Here is a 14,242-nt window from a genome sequence, read left to right on the forward strand (position 1 = left end):
CTTAGTCGCTTTTCTCTCCTGCCTACGACTTCAACACTTTCATGAGGAGAGTATCAAGACAAGGTTAGGTTAGGTTAGGTTAGGAGCAGCATCTAGTGGGCTTTCTTAGTCTCTGTTCTCTCCTGCCTACGACTTCAACACTTTCACGAGAAGAGTATCAAGACAAGGTTAGGTTAGGAGCAGCATCTAGTGGGCTTTCTTAGTCTCTGTTCCCTCCTGCCTACGACTTCAACACTTTCACGAGAAGAGTATCAAGACAAGGTTAGGTTAGGTTAGGTTAGGAGCAGCATCTAGTGGGCTTTCTTAGTTGTTTTCTGCCCTTGAGCTTCCTCCCTTGCTGTTAAAAATAAGTCTATGCATATACTTTTCTGAGCTGAATTATTATTATTATATTTTCCTCCTTTATTTTTTACGAGCTGCCTATAGTGCTGGGAGGCTTTCTTGAGAGACCCTTTGGACGTTCCCAGGCCATTAGTGACAGGCGATTTTCAAATTTCCCGAAGTCGGAGTCGGAAAATTTTAGCTCCAACTCCACACCCCTGGTCATTATATTCATCACTCACGTCCTCTCTCACTCTCTATACATCTGCTAACAAATCTTTACTTGTCTTCCAGCCTGCAGAGCGTCAACATGGACTACTCCGTGACCCGCAACACTGGCCAGGAGCGAGCCCATGCCGTTGAGATGTGCCAGTGTCCTGAACAGTACATCGGCACGTCTTGCGAGGACTGTGCCGTCGGCTACACTCGCTCCCTCTCTGGCGTCCATCTCGGCACGTGCGAGGCTTGTCAGTGCAACGGCCACTCCACCGAATGTGACCCAGTTTACGGCACCTGTTTCGTGAGTGACGTTTAGTTTTCCGTCGTCGTTTCGAATGTTTGTTTATCTGTGTTTGTTTCTGTGTGTTTTTGTGTGTTCGTTTGCTGCTCTCTCTCGCCCTGTTATCAAGTCACTCGATCTCCGTCAGCCATTTCATCTCAAACTCCTTTTATTTTCATTACTTCTCTCTCCTCTTCACTTCTTTCTTTTATGGATTTCACTTTCCTTATATTGTGGCTCAGCATTTTTTTTATTTTTTTTTTATTTATTATTATTTTTTTTTCAAGGCAAGTCACTTTCCGTCAGCCATTTCATCTCAAACTCCTTTTCGTTACTTCTCTTTCCTCTTCACCTCTTTCTTTCTTTTATGGATTTCACTTTACTTATATATTGTGACTCCATATCTTTTTTTCTTTTCCATGGCAAGTCACTTTCCGTCAGCCATTTCATCTCAAACTCTTCTTTCCGTCACTTCTCTCTCTTCTCCACTTCTTTCTCTTCTTCACTTCACTTTCCTTATGTTGTGTGACTCAGAACGTATCTCTTTTTTTCCAAGGCAAGTCATATTCTGTCAGCCATTTCATCTCAAACTCTTCTTTCCCTCACTTCTCTCTCTTCTCCACTTCTTTCTCTTCTTCACTTCACTTTCCTTGTATGGTGTGACTCAGTACGTATCTTTTTTCCAAGGCAAGTCACTTTATGTCCGTCACTTTGGGTCGTATTTTAAAACATTTCGTCGCCCAAGTTCACATATTTGCTTTCATAGGAGTTTTGGGCATCACAGGAGTAGTTTTATGACCCTGGTGGTAGTTTGACCATTCCTCTGTACTATGAACCTAAAGAAACACTCATTAGAACCTGATTGACCCCCTCTTTGACCTTTAGAAATAGTTGATGTGAGAACTGAGAGTGTCTTATAATACCAACCTCGATCCCAAGCTCCTTCTCTTTTTCTCACTCCTCCATTCACGTCTTTCAGAACTGCCGAGACAACACCGCTGGCGACTTTTGTGAGCAGTGTGCTTCGGGCTACAGGCTTGCCGGGAACACCTGCTACCCCGACAGCAGCCCAGACGAATGCAACTGTGATTCGCGGGGTACTGTGTCCTGTGATCGGGGCAGATGCCAGTGCAAGGTAAGGGCCGCTAGTTTAGTTTATTTCCCATTAGCGATGATAAAAGCTACTCATATTTGCTAGTGTCCATAGGGAGGTTTTACAATGTGTTTAACTACTTGTATTAACCTAGTTGTGGTATACAGCGCCTCAACTACACTCGAGACACTATCTTAGTTTTCATTTCGCTTTTAACCCAGTGAGTTGTGTTTCTTAACCCGTTAGCAGCAGGGATCATGTTTCTTAATGATCCCTCTAAGCGAGAAAATGAGAAGAAATCATCACTCACACAAACCGTTTTATAATATATTTGTGATCAGTTTATGTATCATCTGTTTTGGGGGGTTTATATCATGGCACAAATCTGGCCCGTCGCTGCTACATGGTAAAGCCACAAATTTGGCCCATCGCTGCTACTGGGTTAAAGGCCCTCAGTGTGACTCCTGCCCATACTTAACCTAACCTAACCTATATGTATCACTTATGTTATACCTCACTGTCCTATATAACTTACTGCATGATTCTTTTTCCAGCTGTACGTCGTGCCCCTCAGTGTGACTCCTGTCCATACTTAACCTAACCTAACTTAACCTAACCTAACCTAACCTATATGTATTACTTATGTTATACCTCACTGTCCTATATAACTTACTCCATGATTCTTTTTCCAGCCGTACGTCGTGGGCCCTCAATGTGACTCCTGCCCATACCTAACCTAACCTTACCTTACCTAACCTAACCTAACCTAACTTTACCTCACCTAACCTAACCTATATGTATCACTTATATTACACCTCACTCCTATATAACTTACTCCGTGATTCTTTTTCCAGCCATACGTCGTGGGCCCTCAATGTGACTCCTGCCCATACCTAACCTAACCTAACCTTACCTAACCTAACCTAACCTAACCTAACCTAACCTATATGTATCACTTATATTACACCTCACCCTCTTATAACTCCATGATTCTTTTTCCAGTCGTACGTCGTGGGCCCTCAGTGTGACTCCTGTCGCTCCGGATACTTCCACCTCTCCGCAGAGAACCCGTCCGGCTGCCTGTCATGTTGGTGCAATGGTGCCAGCTCACAGTGCTTCTCCTCCAACTACCACCGCATGCAGCTACCAATGCAACTCCTGTCCGATCACGGTTTTACCTTCTCTAACAGGTGAGGGAGGGAGAGAGATGTGGGTAGAGGGACTATGTGTGTATGGGAAGGTAGAGGGAGAAAAAGAGGAAGAGAGGAAGATAAAGAGTGAGAAAGAGGGTTAGAAAGAGTGAGTTTTCATTTTATTTTATTTATTTATTTTTTTTTTTTAGGTTTTTCTTCAGTCCACTTAATTGGTTTAGTTTGACTTTTTTTCGGGGGCTTCGTGATGCAGTGGTTAGCACACTCGGCTCACAACCGAGAGAGCCCGGGTTCGATTCCTGGGTGGAGTGGAAAAATTTGGGCGGCGTTTCTGATACCCTACACCCCTGTCCACCCAGCAGTGAATGGGTGCCAGGTATTAATCAGGGGTTGTGTCCCGTCTCCTGGGGTCTGTTCCCTTCTCCTGTAATTCCTTCCCCTTCTGTCTCTCTCCGGCATATGTCCACAGATGTTGCGCCGACTAAACGAAACTTTACTTTCTCCACTTTTTACATTTCTGTCTGTCTCTGTTGCTTTTGTTCTGTTTCCTTCAATTATTACTTCTTTCCTCTCTCTCTTTTTTTAATACTGTTTCTCAATGTCAGTAATACCAACAAGCCAATTCCTTTTTATCTATTTCCTCTTCGTCTGTCCTTCTTCTTCCCTGTCTTTGTAAGTAACCACAATCAACAAATCAATGTCTTTTCCCCCAAACAACAAATCAATTATCCTTTCCCCCAAACAACAAATCAATTATCTTTTCCCCCAAACAACAAATCAATTATCCTTTCCCCCAAACAACAAATCAATTATCCTTTCCCCCAAACAACAAATCAATGTCCTTTCCCCCAAACAACAAATCAATTATCCTGTCCCCCAAACAACAAATCAATGTCCTTTCCCCCAAACAACAAATCAATGTCCTTTCCCCCAAACAACAAATCAATGTCTTTTCCCCCAAACAACAAATCAATTATCCTTTCCCCCAAACAACAAATCAATTATCTTTTCCCCCAATCAACAAATCAATGTCCTTTCCCCCAAACAACAAATCAATTATCTTTTCCCCCAAACAACAAATCAATTATCTTTTCCCCCAAACAACAAATCAATTATCCTTTCCCCCAAACAACAAATCAGTGTCCTTTCCCCCAAACAACAAATCAGTGTCCTTTCCCCCAAACAACAAATCAGTGTCCTTTCCCTCAAACAACAAATCAGTGTCCTTTCCCCCCAAACAACAAATCAATGTCCTTTCCCCCAAACAACAAATCAATGTCCTTTCCCCCAAACAACAAATCAATGTCCTTTCCCCCAAACAACAAATCAATGTCCTTTCCCCCAAACAACAAATCAATTATCCTTTCCCCCAAACAACAAATCAATTATCCTGTCCCCTCCCTCACACACAGGCTGCAAACCAACGTCATCCGCGATGGCTTCAACGTCAACCTGGCCAACAACGAAATCTCCTTCTCAAGCTTTGAAAACCTGCGCCAGAGGGAGACGTACTTCTGGTCACTGCCGCAGGTCAGAGAGAGAGAGAGAGAGAGAGAGAGAGAGAGAGAGAGAGAGTAAGGTTTTGACCACATACGTCCACCAACCATTTCTTCCTTCATCTTTTTTGACCACATAAGTCCACCCAAAATTTTTCCTTCACCCCTTTTGACCACACATCCACCAATCATTTTTTTCCTTCCTTCTACCGCCACAGATGTTCACCGGAAACCGTCTTGAGTCATACGGAGGCAACCTGACCATCACCCAGCGCTACCAGACCCGAGCCGGTGGAAACACGTACTCTGATTCGGACATCATCATCCGCAGCTCCGGGGGACGAGAATTTATCTGGATGACGCCTCAGTCGCTGGTACCGAACCGTGAGCAGACGTATACAGTGACGCTGACCGAGAACAGCTTCACCGTCAACCAACAGCCGGCCAGTAGGTGAGTGTCGGTGCGAAGGGATGTTACGTATTGTCGTGTCGTCGTAATCGAAAGGAGAAAGGAAGGAGAGTTACGTAGTGGAGTCTTTGTGTAACGTAGAGAAAGTACCGAAGGAAGTTGTATTGTCACGTCATCGTAATCGAGAGGAGAAAGGAAGGAGAGTTACGTAGTGGAGTCTGTAATGTAAAGGAAATACCGAAGAAAGTTATATTGTCACGTCATCATAATCGAGAGAAGAAAGGAAGGAGAGTTACGTAGTGGAGTCTGTGTAATGCAGAGGGTAAAAAAGCCCACTCCTCACTGCTCCTACAAAAGAGTCGAGAGGAGTGGCCGAAAGATAGGTCAATTTCGGGAGGAGAATATGAGAATAGATCATTATGCTGCACTAATCAACTTGTTTCTTCACCATTCTGCACCAAAATGTAGCTGAGGTAGACTGGACGCTGATTCTAGCCCCTCATACACTCCCTGCTGTGCCCTGCTATCATATTATCTCCCTGCTGTGCCCTGCTACCATATGATCCCCCTGCTGTCTCTTGATACCCTCCTCGATCCACTGCCAATCCTTCCTCTATATCCAACACTAACACAGAACTAAACAACATTAATATTTCTCCCTCTCTTCCCCATTCCAGGTCTGAATTCTTGAAGGCCCTGTCATCCATCGAAGCCATCCTGATCCGTGCCACCCTTAGCGAGGACATGCTGGCAACCTTCCTCAGCGACGTCATCATGGATACTGCCGTTCCCTCGCAGACCGGCCAGCCCAGAGCCTTGGAGGTGGAGCAGTGCCGATGCCCCAAGGAGTATGCTGGACTGTCCTGTGAGGTACGGCCGAGAGCTATTTGTTATTGTTATTGGGATATGTGAAGGAGCGTCAAAGGAGAGTAGGAATTTGATGTGCTTCCACCCCTCACGTTAACTATCTTCAAAGGTCGAAAAGGAGATCAATCGGGTTCTAATGAGGGGTGTTTTAGGTTCATGGTACAGAAGTGTCAAACTACCACCAGGGTCATAAAACTACCCTTTGAAATGCCCACAAACTCCCAGGAAAGCCTTGTCAGATATGTGCTTCTTAAGTTCATTGTACAGGAGAAAGGGCAGACTACCACCAGGGTCATAAAACTACCCTTTGAAATGCCCACAAACTCCCAGGAAAGCCTTGTCAGATATGTGCTTCTTAAGTTCATTGTACAGGAGAAGGGGCAAACTATCACCAGGGTCATAAAACTACCCTTTGAAATGCCCACAAACTCCTAGGAAAGCCTTGTCAGATATGTGCTTCTTAGGTTCATTGTACAGGAGAAAGGGCAGACTACCACCAGGGTCATAAAACTACCCTTTGAAATGCCCACAAACTCCTAGGAAAGCCTTGTCAAATATGTGCTTCTTTGGTTCATTGTACAGGAGAAGGGACAAACTATCACCAGGGTCATAAAACTACCCTTTGAAATGCCCACAAACTCCTAGGTAAGCCTTGTCAAATATGTGCTTCTTTGGTTCATTGTACAGGAGAAAGGGCAGACTACCACCAGGGTCATAAAACTACCCTTTGAAATGCCCACAAACTCCTATGAAAGCCTTGTCAGATATGTGTTTCTTAGGTTTATTGTACAGGAGAAGTGTCAAACTACCACCAGGGTAACCTCTGTGAAATGCTTCTGCCTGCCCTCTGACCCCATGACCCCACCATGTCCAATTCTTTTCCAGACATGCAAGGCGGGTCACTACCTCACCTTGGCCAACAACCGGTGTCGCCAGTGCCCCTGCAATGGCCACGAGTCCTCCTGCTACGAGAGTCCCGATGGCAGCGGAGTCCAGTGCGAGTGTCTGCCCGGGTATTATGGTCCCAGCTGTGGGGAATCAGGTACGGCCGAGCTTGAGTGAGGAGGCGAACTGCAGCCTTAGAATTAGGAGAGTTTGGGGTCATTCATCACAGGTGTTGTCTTGCTACCGAAAGAGCCGTGTGTATTTCAAGTTCATGGTGATATGATAGTGTTTTTTTTTGTGTGTGTGTGTGTGTTAGGTATCTCAACCCCGTCCGCAGCGATTGGCACAGATTTGGCTTTCACTGGTAGCCTGGTAACATATACTCCCAGGTCTTTCTCTGCCTCAGTGGTGGGTAGTGGAGTGTTTCCCATGTGGTATTGTTATGCTGGATTTCCTGTCCCAAGGTGCAGGACTTTACATTTTTCTTCATTGAGTTGTAGCAGCCACTTTTTGCTCCATTCCTGTAGCCTGGTAATGTCTTCTTTGTAGGAAATCCACAGTCGGGGGGTTAAAATACCTAGACCACAAAGAACGCTATCGTATCACCATTAATTCTAGTGTTTTCGATGGTGATAGGAGAGTTTTTTGTGTTCTCAAGGTATGGTTAAAATCGTGAAGTACCCGGAGTATTAAAAAAAAGCCTATCATACCAGCATCATTTTAAAACTAGTGTTGCTCCTTGGGTTACAATATTGCTTCGGATACCAGTGATTTTTTTTGTGTGGTCTAAGTATGGTCAGGGTCCCGAACAAGTACCTACACCACAAAAAACTATCATATCACCATCAATCTGAATGTCACATGGCTCTTTGGGGGCAACAACATGGCACCTCTGTGATGAAGGTGGCCACGCTCCTCTATTCTATGCGTCTCTATGGTCTGGAGGCTGAGGTAGGAACTAAGGTTGTACTGAGGAGTTTGTGCATTGACGAGATTGCTTTACTAACTGTAGATTCGATTAGTGAGAGAAAACACTAACTGGAGCAGGAGAGAAGACTGTAATGTTAAGATAATTGTATGCTTTAGAGTTTGAAGAGGAGAGGAAGAGGAGGAAGAGGAAGAGTTGAATCAGTACGTACAGTTTCAAGAGGAGCTTCAAGACACTTCTCCGTCCGAAATTGACCTTTCTTTCGACCACTCCTCTCTACTTTTTCTTACAGGAGCGGTGTTTAGCAGGCTTTTTTGTTGTTAATTTTGCTTCCTTTACTGTCAAAAAAAGTAAAAGTTGTCAGTTTTTCATCCCACACGAATATATGAAAGACTTACCATGTATTCTCTCATAACAAAGTGGGACAGTTAAGATGGATTTCGTGCCCTTGAGCTGCTTCCTTTACTGTAAAAAAAATAATTAGCGCAGTTTTCATCCCACAAATATATATACGTAGCTATGAGAGATTGGTCATGTGTCGCTATTCTCTCATAACAAAGTGGGACAGTTAAGATAGATTTCATGTCCTTGAGCTGCTTCCTTTACCATAAAAAAAAAAAGTCGCAGTTTTTCATCCTACACAAATATATGAGAGATTGATCATGTGTCGCTATTCTCTCAAAACAAAGTGGGACAAATCGATTTATGCCTCCTGCCTCCTCCTCTCCTCTTGTGCACGTTTGTTTATATGTGTAAGTAGTGCATGAACACCCAACTCATGATTGTAGATAGAGTCCGTAGCTGGCTGGCTGCTGTAGCGAGACTTACTGCATGGTTGTAAAGTCTTTTCTAGAATATGTTGATGTGGTAGTAGTAGTAGTAGTGGTAGTAGTAGTATTTCCTTAGATATTAGTCTTTGTATTGGTATTCCTTTGTTCAGCCGTCCCTCAAATAGTACAGTTTCCAGTAGTTCGGTTTCAGTTCTATACGGATTGTCTGGAAGATCTTTTTAGGATTTTTAAATTTCCTGCTTGTCGGGAAATTTAAAAATCCTAAAAAAATCTATGAAAATCCACATGAAACCGAAACTAAACTATTGGAAAAACGTACTATTTGTGGGACGACTGTATTGATAAGCATTTTTTGGCATCACGTAACTATATATACGCATTGCAGTAATTTTTTTTTAGGGGTAACTGCGGAACTTCAAAAAAACATCAGACATCTAGCGTTACACCACTACTGCTACTACAGCGTCTACTACTACTACTTCTATCACTGCTACTTCTGCTACTACTAATTCTACTAACACTACTACTGCTACTGCTACTACCAATACTGTTACCACTGCCATTACTATTACATTATACCTTAAAGTAACGGAATTAAGCCTATGTTATATATACTAAGACTGCCTACCCCCATTTACTAACTTTATTTTCAACTTACGTCCGCGGTTGTCTAAGTACGTCGGCAATAGTTGAGAGTTTTGTACACGGTGGCGGCGGCTGTACTGGCGGATTTGACCTATTAATTACATTTTCCACACACCGCATGAGCTGGTTTGCATCTCCACTGAGCGACTAACGAGTGATCTGCATGTCTCCCTGTACCTCTGCTTCCATATTTGTGTCGGATTTCTTTGTTTTTCTTTTTATCTCATTTATTTCTCCTTCTATATCTCTCTCTATCTCTTATTTTGTGTCCTCATTTTCTCTCTCTCTTAACTAACGTTCTAATATGCGTGTCTCCCTGTGCCTCTGCTTCCATATTTGTGTCGGATTTCTTTGTTTTTCTTTTTATCTCATTTATTTCTCCTTCTATATCTCTCTCTATCTCTTATTTTATGTCCTCATTTTCTCTCTCTCTTAACTAACGTTCTAATATGCGTGTCTCCCTGTGCCTCTGCTTCCTTATTTGTGTCGGATTTCTTTGTTTTTCTTTTAAACGCATATATTTCTTCTTCTATATCTCTCTCTATCTCTTATTTTGTGTCCTCATTTTCTCTCTCTCTTAACTAACGTTCTAATATGCGTGTCTCCCTGTGCCTCTGCTTCCTTATTTGTGTCGGATTTCTTTGTTTTTCTTTTTATCTCATTTATTTCTCCTTCTATATCTCTCTCTATCTCTTATTTTGTGTCCTCATTTTCTCTCTCTCTTAACTAATGTTCTAATATGCGTGTCTCCCTGTGCCTCTGCTTCCTTATTTGTGTCGGATTTCTTTGTTTTTCTTTTAAACGCATTTATTTCTCCTTCTATATCTCTCTCTATCTCTTATTTTATGTCCTCATTTTCTCTCTCTCTTATCTAACGTTCTAATCTGCATGTCTCCCTGTACCTCTGCTTTCATATTTGTGTCGGATTTCTTTGTTTTTCTTTTTATCTCATTTATTTCTCCTTCTATATCTCTCTCTATCTCTTTATTTTATGTCCTCATTTTCTCTCTCTCTTAACTAATGTTCTAATATGCGTGTCTCCCTGTACCTCTGCTTCCATATTTGTGTTGGATTTCTTTTTTTTTTTTTCTCTCTCTCTCAACTAACGTTCTAATATGCGTGTCTCCCTGTACCTCTGCTTTCATATTTGTGTCGGATTTCTTTGTTTTTCTTTTAAACTCATTTATTTCTCCTTCTATTTCTCTTTTTTATTTTTTATTCTGTATTTTTTTTCATATTTCTGGACTAACAAAAAGTCTATATGTGTCTCCCTGTGCCTTGGCTTCCATAGTGGTGTTGGATTTCTTTGTTCTTCTTTTTATATCATTTATTTCTCCTTCTATAGCTTGTTCTATCTCTTAATCTGTGTCCTTTTTTTCTATGTCTTCCTTTCCCTCTACTTCCATACTTGTCATTTCTTTCCTCTCTTATATCTCTCATTCATTTCGTTTATGCACATTCATTCTGGGAGGCCTTTCAAATAAGTCCCATATCTCCTTTTAATATATCTGCTTCCACACTGCTAAAGTAACCTGCTTGTCATCTATTTTGAGGCCTTTTCCTCTTCATATTCAACAAGGACAGTCAAAATGTTAGCCTTGGGTCTCTTTCCGTCACTGTGGGCTGGTGTTTCGTCTTCTGCTTGTTTTACGTGTCCTATGCTTGCTTCAGTAGGTAGTGTCATTCTTATTTGTTAGTCTGTAAGTGCCATCTCTTCTCTCAAAGTGTTCATGCTGTAAGGTCAAGTTTTGCATGATATTAACTATACTCTGGTTTTAGTGCATGAATTTTAATAGTCTCACTGAAGAACACAGACTTTTGAGTAGAGAACAAGATATTTAGTTGTTTTTTCCGTAAGTTAGAAATATTTTTACCCTATTTGCATGCCTCTTGCATGGACGAGATCTGGGAAGGTTTTAATTTAATACCTGCATGTGTTACTATCATGTATTTAACCCATTATTGCTCTGTGTAACCTGACTAATCTTTTAACATCTGCAGTGGTGGCCCAGAGAGCACAGGCTTCATGTATAGCAAGTGGCGGTAACTCTTTGTAAATCTCAGTGCACGGGAGTTTGCGATATAGAAAGTTGACCGCAAAATCAACAACAAGATAGATATACTGCCATTATTTGTGTATTAGAATGGCAAACCTTTAGTCATACAAACATTATCATTAAATAAATAAATTCATGGGTCAATAAATAACAAGATAAGATTGATACACTTTCGTCATTTAGTCCGTCACACGCACACATTTTTTATGCCACTCGAGGAAGCCTGTGATCTCCAGGTTAGTGCTCTGTTCCCTTACGACAAATTCTTCCATCATTACTAAAGGACAGCATTAAAAAGTAGGTGATCTGGATACTACATCAAAAACCAGTCATTTCCCCCTAAGTTACAATTCCTCTAAGCTGTCTAGATGTCTGATTAACCCCTTCGCTGCGGCCAGGCCAAAACAGCGCCCCGTGCCGTATCCAAGATCGCCGCGTGCGTCAAATTTCAAATAACGCTATTGAATATAACAAGTTTTCAGCCATAAACTCAACATAATCATCATGTATTATATATGAAAACATGCAGAATTAAATGGTGCACGTAAAGAAACATAAATTAATTGATAATTTTGAGATGTAAGCATAAATATAGATAAAATAACTCTTATATTGGTTAAAGCGAGCCAGGACACAGTTTGCGCGCCCTCAGACATGGTACAGGTCACGCACGGATGCAGTTTACGCGTCCTTGTGTTGAAGGGGTTAAGGGCAGGTCTCCTTTACACCATACGCCTCGTGTAAAAATATCTAAACTCAGTCATTTCCCCGTAAGTCACAATTCCTCTGAGCTGTCTAAGATGTTTGATTAAAAGCGAAGGGAACAGAGAACGCACTACTAAGTTTTTTTAGCAGCACGGCTTTTGGGCATGTGATTGACGTGGTTGTTGTTGTTGCATGTCTGTAGGTCTGATGCTAGAGCTTAGGCCCATCAGAGTGCTCTTCAGCCGGACAGAGCGGGAGGTTACGGAGAACTTCACCTGCTCCTACCACTCCTCCGAGCCTCTCCGCATGACAATAACACGCGAGCCTTCCTGGGTGGAGGACGGCGCCCCCGCAGCACTCATGGACTCGCAGGCGCCGCACCTCATAGAGCAATACGCGCATGGGGCTAAATATTTCTCGCTCCTGCGCCTCCTCCGTGGACACAGGGCCGTTACGTGCAGGGTTTATGATGCCAGTAGTAAGGAGGTGGCGCAGATGTCCTCACAGATTTTGTATACGTATGGGGATTGGACGGACTGGGGACAATGTAAGTTACGAGTGCCCAGTATAGTGTATGGTGTGTGTATGTACGCTGTTGGGTGTGTATGTGAACTACGTAGAGAGTATAATAGAGTTAGGTGGTAATGTGAGTGTCTGTATATGAGGAAACAACAGTACTGGGAGCTTGTGAGTTACGAGGTACAGAGAAGCTTGTAAGTTACGAGCTGCTGGTATGGATGTGTATGTCTGGTATGGGGTGTGAATATAGAGATCTAGAGAGTATAGGAAAGAGTTAGGTGGTAATGTGAGTGTCTGTATTTGACGAAGCAACAGTACTGGGAGCTTGCAAGTTACGAGGTACAGAGAAGCTTGTAAGTTACGAGGTACAGAGAAGCTTGTAAGTTACGAGCTGCTAGTATGGATGTGTATGTATGGTATGGGGTGTGAATATAGAGATTTAGAGAGTATAGGAAAGAGTTAGGTTGCAGTTAGAGCTAGAAAAATAGCAAATTAATCTTACTGCACAGAGGAAAATGGAGTTCAAATACCCAAACTAGCGGAGTGTCGAGAGAGAGAAAGTATCCCTCATAGATAGATAATTAGGAGGAAAAAAAGATAGGTGAAAGAGTAGTATAGGAACTAGAAAAAAATAGCAAATTAATCTTACTGCACAGAGGAAAAAGGAGTTCAAATATCCAAACTATCGGAGTGTTGAGAGAGAGAGAGAGTATCCCTCGTAATAGATAAATAGGAGGAAAGAAAGATTGATGAAATGGTAATATAGGAACTAGAAAAAATAGCAAATTAATCTTACTGCACAGAGGAAAAAGGAGTTCAAATACCCAAACTAGCGGAGTGTTAAGAGAGAGAGAAAGCATCCCTCGTAAATTTCAAATCCTGTGTGGTAAGTCTTGCACGCTGGGTAAACTAACTTAATATTAATGTGCTTGTATGGTATTGTATTGCATGAGCTAAGCATCCATTAACTAACCCAAGCCTTAGATTCAGAGGGTGAGGCATTTGTTTGATTCTAGTCATGAAAAATTCTTGTCGTGAAAATTTCTATTGATTCTAGTCATGAAAGATTCTTAAGTCCTGAAAATTTTTGTTTGATTCTAGTGATGAGAAATTCTTGTAGCGATGAAAATTTTTGTTGATTCTAGTCATGAAAAATTCTTAAGGCATGAAAATTTATTGTTGATTCTAGTCATGAAAAAAATGCAAGTTAGTGTTTGTGAATGTTAAGAAAGTGTTGCCAATGTTGATAAATTTCTCCAGAGTGATGTTTTTTTTTTTAATTACAAACAGAGGCTTATAAGAAAAAGTGTTGCCAATGGTTTATGAAAGTTAGAGTATTGGCATTGTGTGTGTGTGTGTGTGTGTGTGTGTGAGAGAGAGAGAGAGAGAGAGAGAGAGAGAAAGACACTTACACAATACCTCAGTGCCTTCCTCAGTCCCTCCCCCCACACCTGACGAGGCGGCAAACATCGTGGTGACAATCTCCGAGCCCAGCATCAAGGTCGTGTCCGTCAACTCCACCGTCGAGCTCTCCTGTTCCGCTCGGGCAGTGACGGGCATACAGGCAAGTCGGGTTCTCTCTGAGCGGAAAACAATAGACGTGACGCACTTAAAACAACGGCAAGGACAACAGAGGAGTGACAGACATATTTTTAAGGCTTTTCAGTTGCTTTTTTAACTTTCTATAAACTTACGATTTTGGTTTACTCGGATATGTTCGCCGCCATATGCTCATTGTAGTAGAAAAACCATGAGTATATATAAAGTCCAATCTATCAGTCAATCAGTCAGTCAGTCATTTAATCCGTCAGTCAGTCATTCAATCCGTCAGGCAATCCACCAATCAGTCAGTCAGTCCACCAATCTGACAGTCAAT

General features: G+C 42.1%; 1 protein-coding gene across 9 annotated transcripts in view; it reads left to right on the plus strand.

Moving 5' to 3' along the window:
- LOC127002211 (basement membrane-specific heparan sulfate proteoglycan core protein-like) overlaps positions 1-14,242 on the plus strand; it is an 88,759-nt gene that overhangs the window by 23,066 nt on the left and 51,451 nt on the right. For 7 of the 9 annotated variants that reach the window (XM_050867931.1, XM_050867928.1, XM_050867925.1 and 4 more), the window contains 9 exons: positions 616-841; positions 1,800-1,955; positions 2,916-3,103; positions 4,477-4,594; positions 4,779-5,011; positions 5,647-5,839; positions 6,722-6,878; positions 12,050-12,394; positions 13,803-13,930. In XM_050867931.1, coding sequence (XP_050723888.1) covers positions 616-841; positions 1,800-1,955; positions 2,916-3,103; positions 4,477-4,594; positions 4,779-5,011; positions 5,647-5,839; positions 6,722-6,878; positions 12,050-12,394; positions 13,803-13,930 — 1,744 coding nt within the window. The remainder of the gene's footprint in view (positions 1-615; positions 842-1,799; positions 1,956-2,915; positions 3,104-4,476; positions 4,595-4,778; positions 5,012-5,646; positions 5,840-6,721; positions 6,879-12,049; positions 12,395-13,802; positions 13,931-14,242) is intronic. The other 2 variants (XM_050867929.1, XM_050867934.1) reach the window with 1 other exon arrangement.

The sequence above is a fragment of the Eriocheir sinensis genome, chromosome 22 (genome assembly GCF_024679095.1).
Source record: "Eriocheir sinensis breed Jianghai 21 chromosome 22, ASM2467909v1, whole genome shotgun sequence".
NCBI lineage: Eukaryota > Metazoa > Arthropoda > Malacostraca > Decapoda > Varunidae > Eriocheir > Eriocheir sinensis.